The sequence below is a fragment of the Ambystoma mexicanum genome, chromosome 6q (assembly GCF_040938575.1).
Source record: "Ambystoma mexicanum isolate Mex_15411 chromosome 6q, UKY_AmexF1_1, whole genome shotgun sequence".
Taxonomy (NCBI): domain Eukaryota; kingdom Metazoa; phylum Chordata; class Amphibia; order Caudata; family Ambystomatidae; genus Ambystoma; species Ambystoma mexicanum.
In genome coordinates, this window is record NC_090937.1 from 1405903193 (window position 1) to 1405926468 (window position 23276).

Consider the following 23276-nt stretch of genomic DNA (forward strand, 5'->3'; position numbering starts at 1 on the left):
AAATTTTGAGGCCAGGTTCCTTGTTTATTTCTTGAGTTTGTGACAAGGTGTGTTTTCTCACAACTGTATGCTAAAGACCAAATGCACAGGAAGTAACTTACTTTTCTATTTTTAATTTAGGGTGGTGCGTTACAAACCACCATGCATCCACCCCTGGGAATTACCTAATTGTTTACACTGTTGATGCCCGTCATCCACTTTAATTGAGCAGGCAAAGCCATGGTTTCCCTTAGATATGTGCATGACTCTTATTGTTTAATTCATAAATTTAATTTCAAAAGACATTGGATTGTTTAAGAAAAGACTGGTTTTGACTAAAGAAGGCTATGAATGGAGAAGCTGCCTAAACTTAGCATTGGGGTCCACACTTTTTCTTGATGCTAAACCTGCTGCCCGGGTACAGTTTTCCATAGCTGGATGTCCAGCTTCTTGACCTTATCTAGATTTGCTGTACACATGCTTGGTTTGAAACATGAATCTGAAGGATTCAGTGAGAGCGACTGATTGCCATTCCCAACAAATTATTTACACATGCCTAAGCGCTGTGGCAGGACATTTGCGGAAGCTTTGTGAGGATGTGCTGTGCAGCAGCAGCCTAGCCTTATTTCCTCTACACTGATTAGTGTTTATTCATTAAGGAAATGTAATGTCGACTTCTGCGATTCCTGAGGGTTATTTTAGTCAGGAAATTGACAGGATGAAATGCCAGAATGGAGTTCTGCTGCTAAGTTAAAATAGGCCTTGTAATGTTTGGCTGATACACTTTGATGATGAGCACCGCCCGCAATGGGTCTCTTGAGATTAAGGCATGTGAAATAACCAAGTAGAATAGGCCATTTCAGCTAAAAAGCCACACATGTACAGCGCCACCTAGTAGCCATCACTGGAATTGATGTTTTGTAGTGGGAACATCATAATAAAAATGTTTATACTTTTTCATACACTTCTAAAGCATGTGCATCCTGTTGCTCTGCTTTGAGAAGTCCTCACATTTTATATGTTGTGGCTGTGTTTTAGTGCTTGCAGCGATTGCTTGTCCTCGGGTTTCGTTTCCCTCTCTTCTCCACTACCGCAACCTCCCTGTGTGCATTGGGAAGAGTTGGTCTTGTCATGAGCCAGGAGAAAGCTGTGTGTTTTTCTGTGGTGGTAGACGTTTTGTTTCCCCTTCCAGTATGTGATTGGCAAAGTAGCTGAGGTAATTTGTTTTATTTGTCAGTGTTTGATAATTTGATTGTCTTTTCCTCCTAGGCATACTTGCATTCTTTCCTGTCCAACCCACCAAACACTACTAGCGCCACTTTAAAGTTTTGGTCTGTGCCCCTGATTTAGGATAACCCCTGCCTCTAGGCGACCAGTTGGAAAAGGTGCTTTGTTTCACTTACAATTCATTGATAAAGTATCATTCTATGTTATGTAACGCTTTACATTTCACTGGAAACATGACAGAACCATTACAGTAGTCCTCCTTGCGTGACAGTGTGTTCCATATTGGACCCCTCAATGTTTGATTAGAGATTTGGGCAACACTCAGACACTTGGGTGTTGGAAATATGAGTAGTAAGAGTCATTTGTGAAAAAAACGCATAATTGAAGCTTTGCATATTTTCTTCTCCACCTGCTAATTAAGTATTTTCTTTTTCAGTGCCCAGTCTTGTCCCTGAAAGATGCTGCAGCTGGTCTATTGTTGTGTTGTGTGTTCATGGACTATATATCACTGTCAAAGAGATTTGCTCCTGAACTCCTAAATTTCCTTCTGGGAATCCTACATCTCGCAGTGCCTACAAAAGGAAACCTTGGTAGGTTGGTTTGGGAGAACCATTTGTCTGTAAAAGATCTGTTTTTGGCATGCAATTGTTGATATTTTGATACTCTAAAAGGCTTTTTTTGGAACATGTGAACTATAACCACATTCCCAATTAAGATGGGTTTTCATAATCTGCCCTGGGGCTGGATTCTGGGCAGCCAACATTTTATGGTGAATAGGAAAGATACTGAAGTCCAGTCAAGGTAGGGTAGCAGAGCGATGAAGCTTGGATGCAGAAGGGGTGTGAGAGTGGTCTAGGGCCACAATACAATACACACAGAGTACTTCAATAATTCCAATTAAATAGAAAAGTATACAAATCTTAATTTATTAGGCCTTTTTAAAATGCACTCAAAGCAATGAAAACATCAGGTAAGTATTATCACACAACTATCACATACATACATATATACATCCACTATTTAGGGGGATCTGCACAGAACCCCTACCTTCAATTTTGAAGGCAGTTAAACAACAGTTAGCATAATCAGAAGCAATACTTTCAACTGTATATAGTAAAGCAAGTGAAGAATTAGGAAACGTATATTCAAAACTAGTAAACGCAGGTAAGTAAAGAAACATAGTAAAAACGCTAAGAAATCCAATGAATAGATCCATAACCTATAGTAAGTACAGCCCAGAGAGGAAATGGGGCCTAGTGTCCTACAGTCACCAGTTCCACAGGTTATTCTGTTCAGGTAGGTATACTATTGGATTGTGCAAAGCCAGTTGTTGTAATCATGTGTTGTCAGAAATCAGGAAAGTGTCTTTCCCAGTCCCACTACGCTAGGGTAGGCCCAAGGCGTAATCGTTGACCAGACCACCACCAGTTTAAGTTGGGCAAAGGAGAGAGGGTCAGGAATATACGTCAATACCACCCTAAGGCGGGAGGAGGAGCATGTATGTTAACTCTTTTCCTCCTTACCTGGATTTTCCCAGAGAACACTTCTGAGGTTCTAGAATTTGCTGGGCCAACTCACTTCTAGGCATGGTCGGCCGAGGGTGGTTCAAGGGTTGCAGGTGCAGAGGTCAGTTTCAGAAACGGGGTTTAGTTGGTCGCAGTGCTTGAATCTCTCTTACCAGGCACCATCCAGCTAAACTCCCTTGGGAAGAAAAGAAAAATACTTCATTGGTGCAGGGGTCGTAGGGTGTCTACATGGAGCAAAGAAGATGGATTGCAACAGGAGTCGTCACGATCAGGTGACAACAGGTGATCTACAATGGGAGAACAAAGCAGCAGGTCTGGTATGGCTTCAGCTCGGACTTGGAAGAATGAAAATGCAGGAGCAGGCGTCTTGTAGTACAAGTTGAAGATCCTCTAATTTCCAAGGATACACTTGGAATGGTGACGGCTGCGGTGGGGTACCCCAGTGGAGAGCGATCAGTCCACCGGATCAGAGACATTTGCAAAGGCTCTGAAGGCACGGCGCCTTGAGCAGGGGTAGAGACTGGTTGTTCCCACCGGTCCAGGTATCTTGAGCACTGATGAGGGTCTTCTTGAGATAAGGCAGGAGTAGGGCTTCACCGGGTCTTCATTGTAGTTGATGCTGGCTCATCTGTAAAGGTAGTCCTCGGGGCATCAGCGGCTGCTCTTATTCATAGGCAGGCCTTAATTTTTAAACATAGAAGTATCAGGGCCCAAATAGTTTCCATCACGCTTCAGTGTGCCTAGCATCCCGGCCACTGTTGCAGAACCCAGAGCTGCTCCCTACAGTTTCAACATATATGCGGTTAAAGTTGCAACTCCCGAAGGTTCATTGGGGGTGATGGGTGTACTGAGTTTGGCAGATATGATTTGCACATACCAATCAACATTACATAACGTACTACTTTGGTCTTGACATGAGACAAAAGGTTAAGCGCTTCTTTAAACTAATCTTCATTGTAGCATTTGGCTCCGATTCCATTGGTGGCTTGTGGAACATGTTGACCATGGTATGACCTCATTTCATCGCCGGATGTTTTTTCGCAGGGTTTTTTACCGCAGATTTATTTCGAAAAAAAGAATCGCATTTTTTGGGGGGGGTTTAAAAAAAATTATATAAATTGGGTGTGGGTGTACGGGGATATAAAAAAAAAATAAAGGGGATGGGGCTATATGAAAATTTAGATGAGTTTTTTCCGAAAAGAAATCTGGGGTAAAAAACCCCGCAAAAAAAGTCCTGCGATGAAATGACATGGAACCAAACCATATCGCCACTGAAAACAGAGCAAGCATGCTTTCCTCCTATGGTAAATTGATGCACTAATGCAGATAAAATTATTACTGAACCTGTGACCTTGCCTGCCAAACACTGCAGCAAGATAGGTTAGTGCTCAGGACCGCCTTTTCCTCTGGCCTTGCCCCTTGGTTGCTGCTGTTGACTGTCCTGTTGTCAACTCACCCTGCTGTGGCAATGCCATCATTTATAACAGTGGCTGAGCTGCATCAATGTCATGCAGGCGGACTGGAGACCTGGCCATAACGAGCACCTAGCACTGTCACGGTCCAACTCCATATTATTCATGAAAATTGATAACTTCCACTGCCACACCAGCATGGGTCATGTGATGAATCTAGATGTTTCGTCCCTTCTCCCTGGGGCAAGCCATGAGGGGTGGGAGGTGAGGCCGCTAAGAAGCCCCCTGCACCCTCTAGGGTTTTGGGAAAGCAGGCAATCACTGGCAGGGACTCCCCTCAAGGGGACAAGGACTCCTATTCTCATAAGGAACTCCCTATAACTAAGACACTTTCTGCATACATGGAATCCGAAAAACGGATGTTACATTAAATGTTCATCCATGCTCCCACGGCAGTCAGGCAGCCCCAATAAGATAAGTTGAGAGCAAATACCAAGAACACAGACAAGCAAGACATGAACATAGAGGGGACAAACCCACACTAGTGGTGGAGAAGGATTAAGGAGGTTTCCCTGCCAAATAAGACACCTTGGATTTGATTTTTTTTATTTAGGAACTTGAGACTTGATTTTGGAAACTTAGATGACAAGAAGGGCAAACACGGTTTAAGCCGGAATAGCTGTTTTCCACCAACGAGCTTTGGCTCTGAAATCAGGAGGGATGCTTGGCAACCCTGGGTGAGGTCGCGGTGAACAACGCTAAAGGCAGGACACACTGCCTAATTAACGATCATGGTTTTTTTAAGTTGTAGGGCTAGTTTTAAAGTATAGCTTTGGACAGAGGACCATTTTTGACATTTTCATTTTACTATTGATGAGCACATTTAGTATAGTTTGTTTTAGCAGTTGGGGCTAGAAAGGCATTTTCTTAAAGTTACATAAAACCCTTTGATACCATGTCCTCTGGTCCGAGTCCTCCTTCTGGCTTGCCACAATCATCGGATTCATGAATGACAATGAGCCGCCCCAGGATGCAGCGATATGTGGCCACTGTTGCTTGTTGTATGACTAAAACTCACTGACATTTAAAATAATGTTGCATAAACACCACATCATTATCAAACTGAGACAATACGTTCAGGAGCTCCGAAATAAGTGCCAGGACCCTGGTAATCACCCCCACAAATTGAACACTGGGAGCCTTGGTTCCAACGATTATCTCTGGAACGGCTGTTGGGAAAGATTTCTAGTATGGCAACTGTCCCTCCATAGTTCTATTGACCTCCAAAGACTTTGCTTTTGTTTTTGAACCTGTCCTGACTTTTTACAGGGAAGTGAAGCATTCAGATTCACTACCCTGGCCTTTTGCTCATTTGTTATGGGAAAACAGATCAGTCTTTCTGACTATCAGTACTGGGAAATGTGACGAATCAAAAGTATTCGTCCCTTCTCCATCTTGGAAGTTAGGGTGGTGAGCCCACTCCGCAAGACTCACCCCAGGAGTCTGGGCAAGTGGGACCTCAATGGAAGACTCCCCCTTAGGGGACAAGAACTCCTGTTCCTGTGAGGAACTCCCTAAACCACACAACATAGTAACATAAATGGGACTATCTGCTACGAAGATTAATGAAACAGCTGCATATTTGGCTGAAGGTAATGCTGGAACCAACCAGCCCAGAGAAAGAAAGGGGAATGTCTCTTTAAGAGAAGACGCATACTTAACTAGGAAATGTGGATGAACATGGAGAAGAAGAGTATCCTACGCAGGGCAAGCCCCCTGATGGGAGCACGCCTTGGAGAGGTGAACCGAAGGCAAGTTGCGGAGCATGCTACGTTCGGGGATCTGAAGAACGCTAGAGTGACCTGCTGGAGACCTGGCATATCCAACAACGGAGAAGCTGTTATGAAACATGAAGGAGTGCTGTGTCAGGTGGTGGTGTGACCACATCCATATTGTGGTGGGCAGGATGCCCGGCGAAACCTGCCGAGACCAACAGAGAAGGCAAGTGGGAGCGCAGACAGCTGCCTAACTGTAAATCCTGCATGTGGCAAAAGAGAAGCTGAGAACAGGGGGCCAACAAAACCTCAGAACAAGTAAGAACGCAAACGGCTTCCCACAGTCAACCTCTGTATATGGCAGAAGAGAAGTCGAGAACGGGAGCGTGACACAACCAAGGAACGAGAGAGGCAGTGTCGAAGAGAATCACCCCTGCGAATGCCATGGCCCACATCGTACCCCCGACATACAGTGCAGTAACTGCTAGAACGGCAGAAGTGGAATACAAGAAGAGAAACTCTTTCCAGTACTCACTACAAGTTACTTAATATAAACTTGTGTGATTGGAACTGTGTAAAGCTGATGAAGAAGAGATTGAATAACCTTGTGTGGGAAGTATATGAAGACTCTGAGCCAAGACCAGATAATAATAATAATAATAATAATTTGGCATTTATATAGTGCTACGAACCCTCAGGTATCTGAGCGCTGCTTATTATTACCCACGGTGTGTGGTGCTTCTAAAGGAAGGAAATTACTAGGAGTCCCAAGATGAAATGGTGAGAAACTGTGGCATAAAATATTGTATTAAAGGACAGATAAGACTATCAAGTGACCAAGATAGATGCAAAGAGAGAACCCTGGAGAGGGGAAATACCAAGTGGGAAGAAACCACAGCCTAGCTAAGAAAGCCTGGACCAATAGATTGAGAGGTCTAAAACCACCAGCAAGAATGTTCAAAAGGATCACGAAGAAACTTATCACAGATACAGCATTAAAGAGAGTAAAAAACCAGAGACTGTTGTAGAAGAGCTGCAAGAGTTGATCCAAGGGATAAAGAGATTATTATAGAAGATTGTGCTAGACATGTAGCACAAGGAATAAAGACATGGGGGGGGGGGGGGCGTAGTGACCTTATGAACCTTTATGGTCTCGTTTGGTAGTAGAAAGATCTCGTTCCCAAGCGTGTGGCTTTCGCATTGACAGGAGCGGTTTGTGTGTGGTTAGAGAGTCCCTTTTATATCCTTCCATTCCACAACCTTTTTTACTTACCAGTAACTTTGTTGCATCTCTTCTCTTGAACAATCACCAACACAAATACCTTACCTGCATCAGATACATTCCTAGGGAAAGCCTTGCCACTTTTGGACACAAGGCCCACTCTTAGGGATTGGACTGCTGAAGCTAGGGAATAATATTTGTGACTTGGTTCCATCTTACTGCATCACTTTACTTACCTCTATTGCTGATGGAAGTCATTGAATGCATTTAAGAATCTAGGCCCCAGAAGCTTAGAGTGCTAGCCACTCTCCGTAGCCATTTGCGGTAAACGCAAAAGGGCATGATTAAAAAGTTTCAAACTCGGTAGGAAAATATCCGCCGGATGAAAAATGTCCATCCTGGACATACTGTGTTTGTTACAAAAGAAAGAGTTCTAAGGATACAAAATATCCTAATCCCACTTCACTTTAGGTTGAGGTATCCACTCAGCATTGATGGTCTTATTGACTCCTCGGTTTCCCCATAAAAATGAGTGCAAAGCATAAGGCTTTACTTATCTGAAAGAAAGTCATGTTAGGATTCAAAACAATGCAAAAGGAAAGGGTGCCCCGTAGAATTATATGGGAGTAAAGCAGCAAAAAGAAAATCTTTCCTAAACCAGGCATATATAAAAGACACCCTTAAACTCCTGCCTTGTTCAACAGAGAACTCATGAACTAGTCACTGGAAGCCTGAATACTTGAAAGGCTATGCAGGACTGCTCACGTGGAAGTACCTCTGGAAACTCTGATCCCCACAAATTAAAGACCAATTTCCAAAAAACATCGCCCAGCTGAAGTCCTCAACAGTCCAACAGCATAATGGTTCAAGCAAAGTAGGTTTTAGACCAATGGGAATAACATCTGCACTTGTTTCTATCTGAGGTGATCTTAAAATCAACAAAGATGGCAGCATCACTTTGCTCTTATAGTCCTTGACATCTCTGGAGCTTTTGACAGTGTTTAATAGAAGAAATTGAATTGCGCAAAACACGTTCAAAGGAAAGCCTTCACCATGGATAGAACAGAAAACACCTGGCTTCTGCCACTCGGGTCAAACTCCTGCAGCATAACCTGTGGCATTCTGCAAGCAACAAGCTGGACACCTCTGCTCTTGAACAAGTACATTTCGCCTTCATGACTCCTGAAAAGGAATCTACCCACCTACTAAAAAGTTATTGCAAACCTCTCCTGAGAGTATGGAAGCAAATCATTCACCATCAAATGGCATTCATTGAAAAATAAAATACACCGTAAACCCACCCGCTGTTCTTGGAACCAACTGTATTAGGTGCATGTTTTGAATAATTCTATTTAGTTGCTAGATAAGGAATCTAGAAGATTGTAAATTCTGATTATACAAATGTTAAAAGCAGATCTTTTGTTTTAGGATATACTCTGGTTCATCCCTTCAGACCACAAGGAAAGAACAAAGAGCTGCTTATAGTGCACAACCAGCAAGATATTGAAACGTGGGAAAAGAAGAAGATACCCCTGCGTGCAGTAGTTGAAGTAAAGGAAGGCAGTGAAACTGATGCAAATCATTTCAGGTATGTGATGCAGGGGAAATGGGGCAACAACTGATTAGTGTTACAAAGGCATGCCAGACATAGGAGAGCAGGTAGCACTATTATTGGAGTTACGGATTCAATCATGAATAAGCGTTATGGTGTAAGAAAGCAGTGCCAACCTGCTTCTCCTTCAATAACTGCATTCTTTTTAGAATGTATTGTCATTCCACGTATTCCTTATCTTATGATATTTCCAATATCCCGCTTAGCTGGTTTGGAAAAAACATTTTCAGCAGAGGGCGCTGCGCGTCAATGCCTGTCGACTCGATGTCCCTCGGAGGCCTCTGTCTCGAAGTCGACGTCACTGAAGGTATATATAGCACGCGCAACATCCGTTGGCTTGAGTTCTGTTTTTCCACCTTAACACTTCGGATCTAGTATCCCTTGTTCCTTGTGAAAGAAATCTTTGAAAATTGGCTTCATCGTCGGCATCTTCTACTCCAAAGTCAGGTTTCATAAAATACTGTGACTGCGGTTCGAAGATGTCAGTTATGGACCCCCACAGAATATGCTTGTGGTGTCAGGGTTCAGCTCATCCTACGGAGTGTGAGGACTGCCTGTCCAGGATGTCGAAAGCCCTGAGGGAGCGCAGAGGGAAACTTGAGGCAGGTTGGACCCATAAATCCCCTTAGACTCCGTCGAAAAGACAGACTTCGGACGAGTCGAGAACTGTTTCTCCTTGCTGTATGAAAATTATGCGATCCCGATGACAAAGTGATTCCCACCATTCGTGGTCAAGACATTCGAAGAAACAGCGCCATAGGTCACCATCTTTGACGTCTTCGCCCTCTCCGGAACAGGTCGTATGCCCAACTAAAACAGCCTCACCTTCTGAGTGTGAAGAGTTTAGACTTAAAATGAGGAGTGCTCGAGAATGCGGCCTTGACCCCTTCAGTACTATCAAAAGCCATGTTCCAGTCAAAAGACCTGATAAGCAGGCCTGTGCGCCTTCGGGCCCGGCAGGCAAAACTCCTTGAGTGGTCTAAAGATCCCTCGAGTCAAGGAAAAGTCCCTTCGAGGAGTGAGTCGTCGACGCCATCGCACCAAATGATGCGTCATCAGCGCCAAAAAGCCATCGACGTATCAGGCTTCGAGCTCCTCAATGCTACAGGCGTCAAAGTCGTCGACACAGCCATTGAAGCCGCCAACCATATCAACAATTTCATCACCTTTGTCGACATATTATGACGCCATCTGGTACTATGGAGAAAACATATACACCTTTATCTAGGGCTGACTTTCAAGTGTCTTTCCTCTTTTATGAGGATCCAGAGCCATCATCAGATCTAGACCTTTTGGTCTCCAATATGGTACGCTATCGGTCCCCGAGGCCCTCATTTCTGAATACTCCAGAATTAAGGATCTTCAAGAGTGCCTGTAGCCAGTGGTTTGGACACCTCACCAGAGGTAGAGTTTGGCAGATCAATCTGATCATGCAGAGGTTACCTATAGGCAGTTGATGTCAAGGATAGTTGAATATATGGGATGGTCTAGACCAAGTCCAGTGTTTGAAAAAGATGACCTGACCGACATTCTGGACAGGGGGGACCTCGGGAAGATACAATTGTTCTATTCAATGCAGCTTTGCAAAAGCATGTAGCTACCAATTGGGAGACGCCTGAACTCAATCCAGCTGTCAACAAGAAACTGTCCTCTAAATACAGGGTGTCAAGCAGTGATCCCTATTATTTATCAAAACGCCCAACTCCGGAGAGTCTGGTGGTACGAGCTGCCACCTCAACCACTAGACAAAATGCCTACCCTACGATCCCTCCTGATAGGGATGATTAGCGTTCCGAACCGGCCCTGGAACATCTGACCTCCACCTGTCACTCCCTTCAGGCTGGGCTTCTCCCTCAACTTCAAGAAGTCTCACATGATACCATCTGAAAGGCTCCAATTCATTGGAGCAGTCCTGGATGCGTCCCTGGGAAAAGCCTTGCCACCAGAGGTGAGGGCTCAAAACATTCTGCAGATGGTCACCAAATTCCATAGTGCCCAGCATCTCCCAGCCTTCGACTTTCTAAGGTTTCTCGGCCTCTTGGCATCCTGCATTTTTCTGGTGAGAGAGACTCTCCTGAAAAGGAGATCTCTCCGGTGGGCTCTCAGGACTCAGTAGTTCCAATTCTCAGGAAGGATGCCGAACCTCCTACAGATTCCGAGCAGACTCTCACAGGACCTTCGGTGGTGGGCCTGCCAGGAGAACATTCTGAAAGGAGGACCTTTTTGGCAACCATGGCCAAAGATAACTGTAGTGATGGACGCCTCATTCACGGGTTGGGGAGCCCAGTCCTGGGTTGGGGAGCCCACGCCAACGATCTGATAATCGGCGGTCGTTGGTCTCCATCCGAGTCCAAACTACACATCAACCTTTTGAAGCTGAGATTAAGCGGACTAGCGCTGAAGGCCTTTCTGCTTTCTGTACGGGGAAAGAATGGCGTAATAATGACGGACAACACAGTACCATGTACTACCTCAACAAAAGAGGTGTAGGGTCACTACCACTGTGCAGAGAGGCAATGCAGTTCTGGTACCGGGCAATCAAAGAAGGTATTTAACCTCGCCGGGGTGGAGAATACGGCGACGGACGCTCTGAGCAGGAGGTGCATAGAGTCCGAGTGGGAACTAGCTCTGGAAGTCCTTCAAGAGATCTGCGACCAGTGTCAACAGGAAGTGCAAACTATTCTGCTCCAGGGAATTTCCCCCAATAGGAGCTCTAGGAGACGTTTGTGGTGGACTGGGGATTTCCACTCCTGTATGCATTTCCTCCAGTCCCCGTCATTCCTCAAGTTATCAGGAGGTTGAGAAAGTATGGGAAATCCATCATCCTAATTGCTACAGATTGGAAGAGGGGGACGTGGTACCCGGACCATCTGGACATGTCCATCTGCCCTCCAATTTGTCTTCCACAAAGAGAGGACCTTCTCTTGCGAGAGGAGGATCGTGTTCTCCATCCAGAGATCAAGACACACAGCCTTCATGCATGGTTTCTGAGAGGCTGAGATGAAAGGATTGGGACCTCCTGAATTACATAATGGAGATTTTGCTTCTGGCCAAAAGGCCAGCAACTATGTCTTTGTACCGCTGCTGTTGGAACAAATTCTGCAGTTGGTGTAGAGATAAGAATGTTGATCCATTTACATGTAATACACCCATGGTGTTATCCTTTTTGTTACACCTAGCTAATCGGGGACTATAGATTGGAACTATTAAAGGATATCTTGCAGCGCTTTCTATATTTAAGCGCACTTCGGTGGAAGTATCTTATTTCAAAACCCTTCCTAATAATACAATTCCTAAAATGGGTTGACAAATATTTTACCCCCGATCCCTTTTCAGGTCCTGGTTTGGGATCTCAAGTTGGTGTTGAAATTCATGTGTGCTCCTTTCGAGCCTATACACCCCTGTCCTTTGAGGCTGCTAACCCTGAAAAACATCTTCTTAGTAGCCATTTCATCTGCCTGAAGGGTCTGAACTTCAGGCTTTATCCTGCAAGCCTCCATACACTGTTTTTGGTCCTTAAGGTGAAACGCACCTTTTTACACAAAATTGGATCGGAATTCCATCTGACAAAGAGAATAACATTGCCATCATTTTACCCTCCTCCGCACCCTGGGAAGGAAGAGGAGAGGCTACACAGGCTTGATCCTAAATGAGCACTAACCTTCTATATCACCACAATGTCAAAAATAAGACAAGATGACCAACTGTTTGTTGGCTACTCGGGCCACAAGTTTGGTATGGCTATAACTGAACAGACATTATCCAGGTGGATAATACTGGCAATATCTGAATGCAACAGACTGGCAGGAAAAGATCCTCCCGAAGCCTTCGGCTCATTCAACCAGAGGCATGGCGACTTCCTCTGCATTGCAGAGGGAAGTACCAGTAAAAGAAATGTGTGCGGTTGACGCATGGTTGTCCATGCAAACTTTCACAAAACATTACAGTTTAGACTCTTCTTCAGGCCAGGAAGGCTTATTTGGTAAGACAGTGTTGCATTCTGTGCGCACAGACCCATGAGAAATACTAAATTGCCATAGAAATTCTGACTCCCTCCTCCAAAAATACTAGAAAATGATTTGGGAGTCTATCATAAGATCAAGAATACGTGGGAGGACACAATCCATTCGAAGTACAAGTTACTTACCCCTGGTAACGTTCTTTTGGCTGCATGTCCTCCCACGTATTCCTTATCGCCCCTCCCAACCTATCCCGCAGTAGAATTTCCTTTGCCATTGCTGTCTGCACTCTATCATGAGGAGTAACTGTCAGGTATGGGATAGATCCTACATTCGTAAAAACAGAACTGAAGCCAACGGATGCTGCGCCGCTATATATACCTTTGGTGACATCGACATCAAGACGGAGGCCTCCGAGAGACATAAAGTTGACAGACATCGATGTGCAGCGCCCTCTGCTGAAAAAAGTTTTTCCAAAGCAGCTAAGCTGAATATTGGAAATATCATAAGATAAGGAATATGTGGGAGGAACATCCAGTCGAAAGAACGTTACCAGGGGTAAGTAACTTGTTCATTCATAGCATAACCTTCCAATAAGTATCATGTTGGTTTTAGAACATTGATGGACTATGATGTCTAATCCATGAACCTGACAGCATATGCAATGAAAAATAAATGTGCCTTTATATACAATGACAGAACAGTAATCTACATCTGCCTAATCTACAATATATATGCCTGATGGCATACAACAATTAGCAAGGTGCACAAACTAAGGGCGGTTGTTGCTGTCGGCATTGGAAAAAAATGTTTTAACCTTTTTTGCTCCAGTAATGATTCATTTTAATGCACAGTGCACCCAATGTGCTTCAATTTCCTGATTTGTGTTGATGAGGGTCTGCAGTTTGTATAACTCGGTTATCTTTTGTAGGTTGTCTTGCATAGCACTCTGTTTGGATCTTGTACAGAGGTGTGTTGCATTGTATGGACTGTTGCCAGCCTTCAAGGAAATATTTCAGCCCATTAAATCGCTCCTCAGTGAACATCTGCCAGTTGATGAATTGCCCAAAGAATTACAGGTAACATCAAATAGGTAAAAGATTTTTGTGAAACATAATCCCTGAATCCAGAATTAAAGTCTACCTCCTATTGAATTAGCAAGAAGGCTTGCATGCTGGCACCCGTGGGTGTACTTGGTATTCTGTATGTCACTCACTGCATATGGACGAAGTACGCATTCAACAGAAAAAGGGAATTTTGATGCGGTTGACATGTTTCCGAGGAAGGAAACCAGTTTACTACGTCAAAATTACAGTTGATTGCAATTGAGAATAAAACACATTTTAGATATAAATCAGCAAATTTACCACACATTTAGATAGAAACAGATGTGTACAGCAATGGACTAGTTTCCTTGTGTGTCTCTTCAAACGAGGTGATGTTTTAATTTGACTTGTAAAAGCAGCAGGATCCCCAGTGTGCAATGGCCTAACCCCCATAAGGTTAAGGATTTCTCTGTGCTGCTTCATATTACCTTGCCGCCCTATTACCTCTGCTTCTGGAATAGAATACAATATGTACGCTTGGGCCTGGTCTCTTTTTACAAGCCAAGCATTGATTTGATTGGAAATGTTTGCAATTCATCATTTTTCAGGGCAACCCGAATAAAGGATATATATTATCTGATGGGTGTACTGGAGGTCCAGGCCAGTTTTAATTTTTAAGTCAGTTCTGCATATTTGCAACGAATCCTGTTCTCTATGATGATCACTCCCATTTTGTCTCCCTCCCCATTTCATCTAGTCAAAAACTAGAGTTCTATGGTCGCAAGGGATTGCTGAGGTTGTAAGAGGGGAGAGGTCTGTGAAAGACAATTGGAGGGCACCTTTTAAGCATGCATTCATTGGTCAGAAAATGGAGGCAAAGATGGTAGACAATACGTCAGCCATTCGGAGCTACTTAGTTTGTATTTAAAACGCAAAACCACAATCTACGAGTGATTCTCTGTCCAAAACATGTCTGAGTTTCCAGATCTGCGCATTTTGCCATGACTGCCAAATCAATTGTGTATCGAGTAAAATCACTAGGGTTTACCCATGAGCTTGATTGTTTAGATGGGATATATTTCTCATTCCGATATTGATTTGTGGCAGTGTTGCAGCAGTTGGAGGGGAATTTCCATTGTCAGCAAGCAATAAAGGTTCCTTCTTGAAAACGACCTATCCTATATTGGCACTGTCACAGCCGTTTTATTGATCCAGTATTTAAGACTGCTCTGGGGGAAAGCTCTGTAATACTGCCTTATGCTTGGGAACATTGATGAAGTGTTTTAGGCATTTTAAACTGTGCATTAACTTTAGAATTTAAAACCAGAATCCTGTAATCAGGTTGCTGTTTCTCCATACGGCTTTGTGCCAGGGCAATCTGCTTGTTGAGTCGCCAAACATCACTAAAATCGGTTTACCTGTAAATTTTTTTCATGTTTACTGTTGATACCCTGAAAACATTACTAGCCACTGGGTCAGAAAGCCCAGCAATGTTATTTTGAGATCAGAAATGTGTTATTATTCCTCCTTTCCACTGGCTAACCTCTGCTTCTCCTACTACACACTGTTTGTCCTGCTCCCAGTACCCATATAGGACCTTGAACAGCGCACCAATTCATACAGCTATGATTATTCTGAAAGTGAAAATTCTTGCAGCCCTGCCATACTGTGTGAAACATTCACACTTTTCCTGATACCTCTGAAACGGTCCCTTGCAACCTTACAAGAAGTCAAAACTGGTGTTAATTATATGGCTTCTGTTTAAAAGGTCCTCATTGCCCATCCTTAAAGTACTTTATTTCTATTGACTGGGGAAGGTCCATGTTTTGCTGGCAGGCGTTTCAATGGGGGACAACCATGCTAATGGACTGTCTCAATCTCAGTGTCTGTTGCTGTGCAGTACCTACACAATTCTGCCTCTGGTGCAGGTCCTTAAAGGAACCACACAGGAATAGGGGGAAAGGGACATATAAAAAAGCAAGCAGCCCAGTCCAGACGTGTAGGTTGAAGTTGCGGGATGCGCTGCTTGCATGAAATTTGGAACCTGGTGGTAGCAGCTGTAAAGATGACTGGAGAGTTGGCGGCAGAGAAGGCGAGTAGTTGGTGAGAACTGAAGTAGAAGGGAAGAAGATGGTAACATCAAGAGTAGAAGGGAACAATGTAATATCAAGAGTGGAAAGTAAGGATAGCAGTATGCGCAGTAGCAAAGATGGAGGTAGCAACATCAGGAGTGGCAAGAAATTGGTGGTGACAAGAGGGCTTAACATCTGGAGCCGAGGGTGAACCCAAGGAGGAGATGGTGACAAGAGGTGACCTCTGGAAATGAGTGGAAAAAGCAAGAGCGCTAGCACAGAGTGTGGAAACAGCAGAGTGATGCAAAGACCAGGTGGTCGATGCAGCAAAGGTGGTGGTAAAACCTAAAATAAGGGATTGGCAATCCAGTGTTCCAGTGGAGGAGATAAACACACTGGACAATTTAGAGGGGGAAAACACTAGACCCTGGGTAAGAGACCGATGCAATTATAACCTGAGGAGAGAGTGGGGCAGAGGAAGGGGTGAGGAAGCTGAGACAACCTAAGAGCAAAGAAGATCAGAATCTAGCCAGTGAGAATAGGCTTGTTCTGGAGGGCATTGTTGGCCCTAGGCAGGCCCAGGCAGTGAGGAGGAAGAGGCGGCATGGGCAGGGAGAGCTCGAGCAGTTCAGAGGGGGAAAGGTCTAGGGTTCTCTCTAGCTCTGTGCCAGCCCCATCCAATGGCCCATCCACTAAGATAGATTGTTTATAGGTATGGGATCCAGGAAGGCCTGCACATAATCTGATAAACAGGGCTCGGGAACCCTGTGGCCCTCCAATGCCGGATGTGCTATTTCCCTGAACTCTGAAACTTAGGAGCTTGACACCAGAGCCAAAAGGGAGGACCTGGCCCATTAACCCAGCCGGGTGGACATGTACCTGCAGACCATCCTGAATGTTTTGTTTTATTAACTTTCTTTGTAAGGGGAGTTTATAGTTGCTGCATAAACCCTAAATAAAGAAATAAAGTAAGTGAAAGAAAATCATGTGGCCTGGGAGCTGCTTAGAGGAGCAGAGGTTCTTAAATGCATTTTGTCCATACTTGCTTTGTCCCCCTGTTGGTGTTGCACTGAGGGAGGATTCCATGGGGGAGGAACACCCTTATGGGATTAGGGACGACTATGTTCAGAGAACTCGGTATGCCCCTGCATTTGTACACTTAAACCCCTCTCCAATTCTTCAACCCTACCCTCCCTTCTTTTGATAAAGCCAATATCTGTTAAAGTTTCAAACTTTCAAAAAAAGGCAAAATGTTATATCTGACTGACATATACTGAGTAGATGATGATCAGGAGTCCACGGATCACTATGGAAGAACAGAATGACCATTCTAGCACCTCAACGACTAAGATGATGATCAGGAGTCCAAGGATCACTATCATAAAGCAGAATGAGCACTCTAGTTTCCCAACGAACGTGATTGACACGAAACAGCTCCCTTTCCCATCACAGGAGTTTAAGTACCTGACAGATGAGATGCAGAGGAGAGATTATCCACCAAGCAGGAAAGCGGCAAGCTGGGCTGCAGAGAGCAGGACGAAAGCTAGCTGGAGGGAAGCATAGGGAAAAAAGCAAGTAAGGTCCCAGAAGCCAGGACTGCTCACATTACTGCCGTCTGGAACCTCTGGGCATACCGAACGACGAAGTGCCCAGCAGAGAGGACACACCACAGGAAAGAAGCAGACATCCGGAAAGCTGCTTGCGTCCGTGGCGAAGCCCTGTATGTGATCAGAGCCTCCAGAGAAGTTGCTGCCGCACGGGGGATATGCTGGTACCTTCCAGCAGCAAGCAAACAGGTACGCGGCTTACCCGAGTGGTGCAGGAAGCCCCCGGGGAGCAAAGCGGTGAAGACGGAGGCTGCAAAAAGTGGGGGTCTGAGACCTTGGGAACCGAGTGTAGGTCTGGAACACGCTTTCTTCTGAAAGCCAGAAACCAACGCTCCCGGTTAAGTCTCGGGTACAGTGTAAAATGTTATGCATTGTCCATCGTGCTATCAATGCCACAGGGGCCTTGTTCCTTCAGTCAAGGCTGGCTCTATATCAACCTAAGAGAAACCTTCGCTCGGCTGATCAGCTTCTACTGACTGTTCCCCCGCTTTTCGGATGGCAGATCCTTTTCAGTACTGGCACCCACGTTGTGGAATACGCTTCTGCTGCATGTTAGTACCCGGGCATTATCTGCCTTTCGTACGTAGCTGAAAACATGTTTGTTCTCCTTGCCTCGCTTTCGGGCAGCTCACTGCTTCAGTGCCTTGATCCCTTCGGGTGTTTGCCGGCCGCGCTTTATAAATTAATAAAAAAAATAATAAAATAAGCCAATCGAAACATTGCAAGTCTAGGATCTGTACCCACATGAGAAACTGAAACAAAACCGAATATTGCAAGTCTGGGACCCGCAACCAAAGAGAGAGAGCCTATGTTGAAACTATTACTCGACAGGGGAGTAAACCAAGCAACTGTGAATGTTACGAGTCTGGGACTCACACCCATAGAGAGACAGTCCATGAGAGGACGAAGACTTGGCAAGAGAGCACACCAAGCCATATTGAGTGTTGCGAGTATGGGACCCACACCCAAAATAAGTGAAGAAAATACAGTACAAGAAATCCTACACTTGGCAAACGGTGTGTGCCAAGTTAGTAGGATTAATACTAAATAAACACTGTCCAAATGGTTAGTTAATTGAATTTCTGAACGCTACGTCCGGCCAATATGGAAGTGCTTGTGGCTCTAGGGGCCTATTCATCCAGGGACCTATCCATCCAGATGCCTAGCGGCTACTTCACCTTAAAGGGTGGTTTCCCTGTTGTTGAGTCTTGAGAGGCAGCTGTATGGGAATCTCTGCGCCCATTTGCAAGCACTATTGGCTGGCTTTCTTATCAGGTCAGGAGCCCGCCTTAGTACATGCCCTGGTGATCGTTCCTCGCTCTCCACCTCCAGCAGGATCTGTACTGCTATGGTAGTCTTTCATTTTGGCGACAGGAATTCCTTTGAAGTAATTTACTTCAAAGGAATACCGCTGAAAATAAATCATTGAATTATATAGGGGGTTTGGTGTAGGGGGTTAAAATGGGTGGGGAGGCATTTGGGGTAGGTGGAATAGTATAGGGAAAGAGGGGGGGGCTTGGGGAACCCCCAAATAAAATATTTTTTTTCAGTGGAATTCCTTCAAAGTAAATTACAAAGGAGGAAATTCTATCGGTAAAAAGACCTGGAGCAATCTTTCTGACATGAGGAATCCTCATCCACCAATTTACCACTTGTTAAGGATGGCTCATTATCTGTGGCAGTTCTGCGCATCTTCCAAAGTCGCAGTGCGCAGGCTGGCGGCTGAAAATCTTTTCTAAAGACTTACCTGCTCATGAAGGATATTTTGAAGATGTGAAACTATTGATGGAAACCACCTTCAGTAATATTTTTTCTGATGTAAACACATTTTCCTTGTTAATCGGTGTATTCAATGCCTACCCGTTAGAATAAAATATTAAAAGAAAACTCAAGTTTTCTGCTCCAGCTGCGCTCAACCGGTTATTTTTTTTCTGAGAAATGTCAGACAATGTGTGAAGACTCACTAGGATGATTGCACAGGGGCAACACTCTCACCTTGAGATCAAGACGCAGCTTTGCAACATCGGTTCGGTGCTTGCAAGCTTAAGTACAATATAAATTACCTATGGAATACTGTTATGTGAATGTGTCATCAGTAAGATTAAGCGGAAGTTGAAACATGTTCCACTGTTTGTTTATGACCTTGTCTAACTCTTTAGGATATCGTCTGCCATGTGTTAGAAGAGATGCGCAGCAAAGAAAAATGTGACGATGCGCTGGTGTTTGAAAAGAAGAAACCCGTTCCATTAAAACTCTTCACACCTAAAATAATGGAAGTGTAAGTTGGCAGACTGCAAAACCTTCGCTGTTCGACAGAGGGAGTATTTACTACCCAACACATACTCTTGCACAAAGTTTCGATTGTTGTCTGTCCATGTGCATGCCAGTATTGGGAAATGAAGAACTATACATATGGTCCTGCTTGTTCATGTGTATTTAGAAAACCTCGCCTCTGCATCAACCAAATACCTTAATGACCTTGGAACGCTAAATGTATACATTAGGACATGCCGACTACTATAGTAGACACACTATTCTATTTTACCACCATAAAATGTCATTGATGGTATTTGGTCGGTTTCTGCTTTTTCAGGCTAGACTTTGTTAAAAAGCAAGGAAGCAGTCGAGAGGAACGTGAAAGGAAGAGGCTGATTCACAAGCACAAACGTGAATTTAAGGGGGCTGTTCGGGAAATTCGGAAGGACAGTCAGTTCTTGGCTAGACATCAAATTTCAGAAATTATGGAACGGTAATATTTACTTTGGAATTTCTTTTTTTGTACATTGAGTTGTGGGTGCTGAAAGAAACTTGTATGACAGTGTTTCAAGTTATGATTCATAAGTGTGTGTTGTATTTATCTGAACAGTCATGCTTCAAATCCCCAAAGTGTCAAGCCACGTATTAACGCAGGCAGCCTCCCTCCATCCTGCCCAGTTATGCTACTGAACACAGCACCCACTCCAGCAAACGTTTTATAAATGTACACTTTTTGGATAACCGCTAAAATCAAATTACTCTCCCATCTTCCATTGCCCCCAAACCCCCCCCCCCCCCCCGTATTAACAATTTCAGGGCATCAGAGCAGTAATGCAGTCACACATGACATAACTCCATTGAACAGCACACCGCTGAGGCAAATGCTTGCTAATGTATCTCAACTTTTGTAAGCTTGAATTTTCTACTCTTCTGGTCAGCCCAAATGTTCATTTCTGGCTATCACTAGTTTTTTATGTATCCAATTATATGAAACGCATCTTTTATTATAAATAGTTCAGTGGTTTGTTTATTGTAAGTGGCAGAAACAAAACTGTGTTTGTATTTTTATTATTGAAACACCAATTTCGGTTGTATCTGTAGGGATGCTGAGAGAAAGAGGAAAGTAAAACAGCTTTTCAACAGTCTTTCAACTCAAGAAGGGGAATGGAAGGCCCTGAAGAGGAAAAAGGCGAAGGGGAGGTCTCGATAGACCATGCAAACAACAATTCAGAGACTGCTTTTACCAATGCTAAGACCTTTCACCTAGGCACTTAGCTGTGAATGTTTTTTACTCATCTTGGAGACACATTAAATCAAACGTTTCCAGACTACTCCAATCTTTTTCTTCTGAAGTTGTAGTGGCGCAGTTTGTATTTGACTAGCATTTGCTTGTTTGGTGCGAAGATTGATTATTGTAGTCTTCTCGTACTAATTCGTTTTTTGGTTATTCTGCAAAACCAAGAAGCTTTTAAAACTGCAATGGGATAGAAGAAAACAATCAGGTAAGAGGCACTTTGAGTTCAGTCTGTCCTTGTTAACATTTGCTGGAAATTCCCTTTTTTAGAAAGGTATCATCCCATCAAATTGGTCACGAGCAATGCTGGAACATGGTTGAAAAATGCATTGTTTGTGTGACAATAGTTGAGCAATAACTTTGCGCCCAATTAAGAGAATTATAGATTATCACCACATGTACATATCACATATACAACAAATGATACATATGATGTACAATAGAATATGAAACATAAAGATGATCATTGCATATAAAATAACTAATGTAAAATTACGAATATTTAATGTCCACATTGTACTTTCTATAAACCACATATCGTTCATTCATCACAACAGGTAATCAATCACTTGTTAACTATTTCATCAATCACCCAGCAAAAGTGCAATGGATAGGGAACTAGATCTGCCAGCATTACAATAGGCCCAAAATTGATCTGTGACAAACCAATCCAAATTATCTACATAATTCCCCAGGTATCTACATTGTATTTCATGTAGGTTGAGGCCCTGCGTCAGATGTCTAGTAGTTGCCATCACTTGAGGGTACCTACAGATTCTATATACTCTAGTTATTCCTTTCCTAGCATCAAGAATTAACAATAAGGGTTGTTATAACATTTTGCAACTTTCCCTCCATAAGGTTCTATGAACCCCATTCTTTTAGCTTTGTTTCTCAGGCTGACCTGACTTTTTGAAGGGAAGTAAAGCCTTCAGCTTCAATGCTCTTGCCTTTTGCTAATTTATGGGCAAACTGACTAGTCCTACTGACTGTCAATAGAAGACAAAGAATGTTTATCAGATTTGTTTTACATTGCGCACAGCACCTTACAGTGTAATGCAATGGGGATACTTTTGTATCGCCCACATTTTTAATATTTGGGATTTTAATTACTTTTATATGTGCCTAAAGACAGTTTGGTGGCAGCAGCTACATTTCTATCATGTTTGCATTATTTTTCTTCTGCACATTCGTGTTTATGGCTTATGGCTACTAAATGTGGCTAGTGCGATAAAATGGTCTTGCCACAAGAGTTTACCTTGTTCTTAGGCCATATTGTAGTTTGGCCTTCTCATGTCGAGAAATACCATATAAGGTCATGCACTTGCTCGGGAAAGCTGCTGCTTTCACGTGTGTGTGTGTGTGTGTGTGTGTCTGTCTGTCTGTCTGTCTGTCTCAGTCACATAAAGGGGGCTGGGAATATCTAGTCCCAGTCCACATCCTTGGTGCCAGAAAGTCTGCTGCTAGGGCGGATGTGAAACCAGTAGTTGGCCCTGTTGGACAACTACTGGCTGTTTGAATGGCAGATCCTTTCCATTGGTGGACTTGGACTTGCCTTCTGCTACAGCTTTGGGTAAGACGAGTATTCCTGCAACCATTCTACAGATCTATTTTGGAGCCAAGAATCTTCGAAGAAGAGCAGCCGCCGATGACTCCTTGAGGAACACTTCTGCAGTGGAATAGCATCCTCCCCGGTGATTGGCCCGGTGAAGTCCTGCTCCTCAACTAGTTTTGATGCTTTCTCAAGGTTGCATGCCCCAAGAGCCTTCAGAAGTGTCCCTGGTGCACTGACCAGTTCCCTCTTGGGCTACCTTGCATGAATCGCTGCTGTGCTGCGTTTAAACCCGGAACTTTGGTGGTCCCCAGCTTGTGCCATAAGTCGCCTTCTCCTGAAATGTCATTTTCCTAGCATCAAGGAAACCTTGCCTGGAGCTGCTTGTTTGACCGTGACTGGAAGGATGCCTGCCGTCGCCTGCAAACAGTGATTGTCGCTGGAACTCTCCTTCCTCCATTTGGTGAAATTCCCCGAAGGCCTGCATCGCGAAAGTCTGCATTTCTTTCACTTTGCTTGCATCTTGCAGGCAAGTTGTACCTGACTGGAAGAAGCATTAGAAACGGCAACCCCTGAACGCCTCTCAACCGAACAAAGGATGACCATGCTCCCAGCGATTTTCCTTCCCCTCTCCTCCCCAGATGATCCATTGTGACCCCTTGGAAAATCGGAGTAAGTTGTAAGCAAGCGTACCTGTGCCTGTCCCCACTTCATGGCCCTCTGTCCTCCATAGAATA

General features: G+C 44.0%; 1 protein-coding gene across 1 annotated transcript in view; it reads left to right on the plus strand.

The window, feature by feature from the left end:
* NOP14 (NOP14 nucleolar protein) overlaps positions 1 to 21024 on the plus strand; it is a 423446-nt gene extending 402422 nt beyond the window's left edge. Inside the window, exons 13-18 of the mRNA XM_069632061.1 lie at positions 1643 to 1796; positions 8570 to 8729; positions 13644 to 13791; positions 19597 to 19715; positions 20031 to 20186; positions 20795 to 21024. Of these exons, the coding sequence (XP_069488162.1) occupies positions 1643 to 1796; positions 8570 to 8729; positions 13644 to 13791; positions 19597 to 19715; positions 20031 to 20186; positions 20795 to 20903 (846 nt within the window). The 3' untranslated portion in view covers positions 20904 to 21024. The remainder of the gene's footprint in view (positions 1 to 1642; positions 1797 to 8569; positions 8730 to 13643; positions 13792 to 19596; positions 19716 to 20030; positions 20187 to 20794) is intronic.
* Positions 21025 to 23276: the final 2252 nt, after the last annotated feature.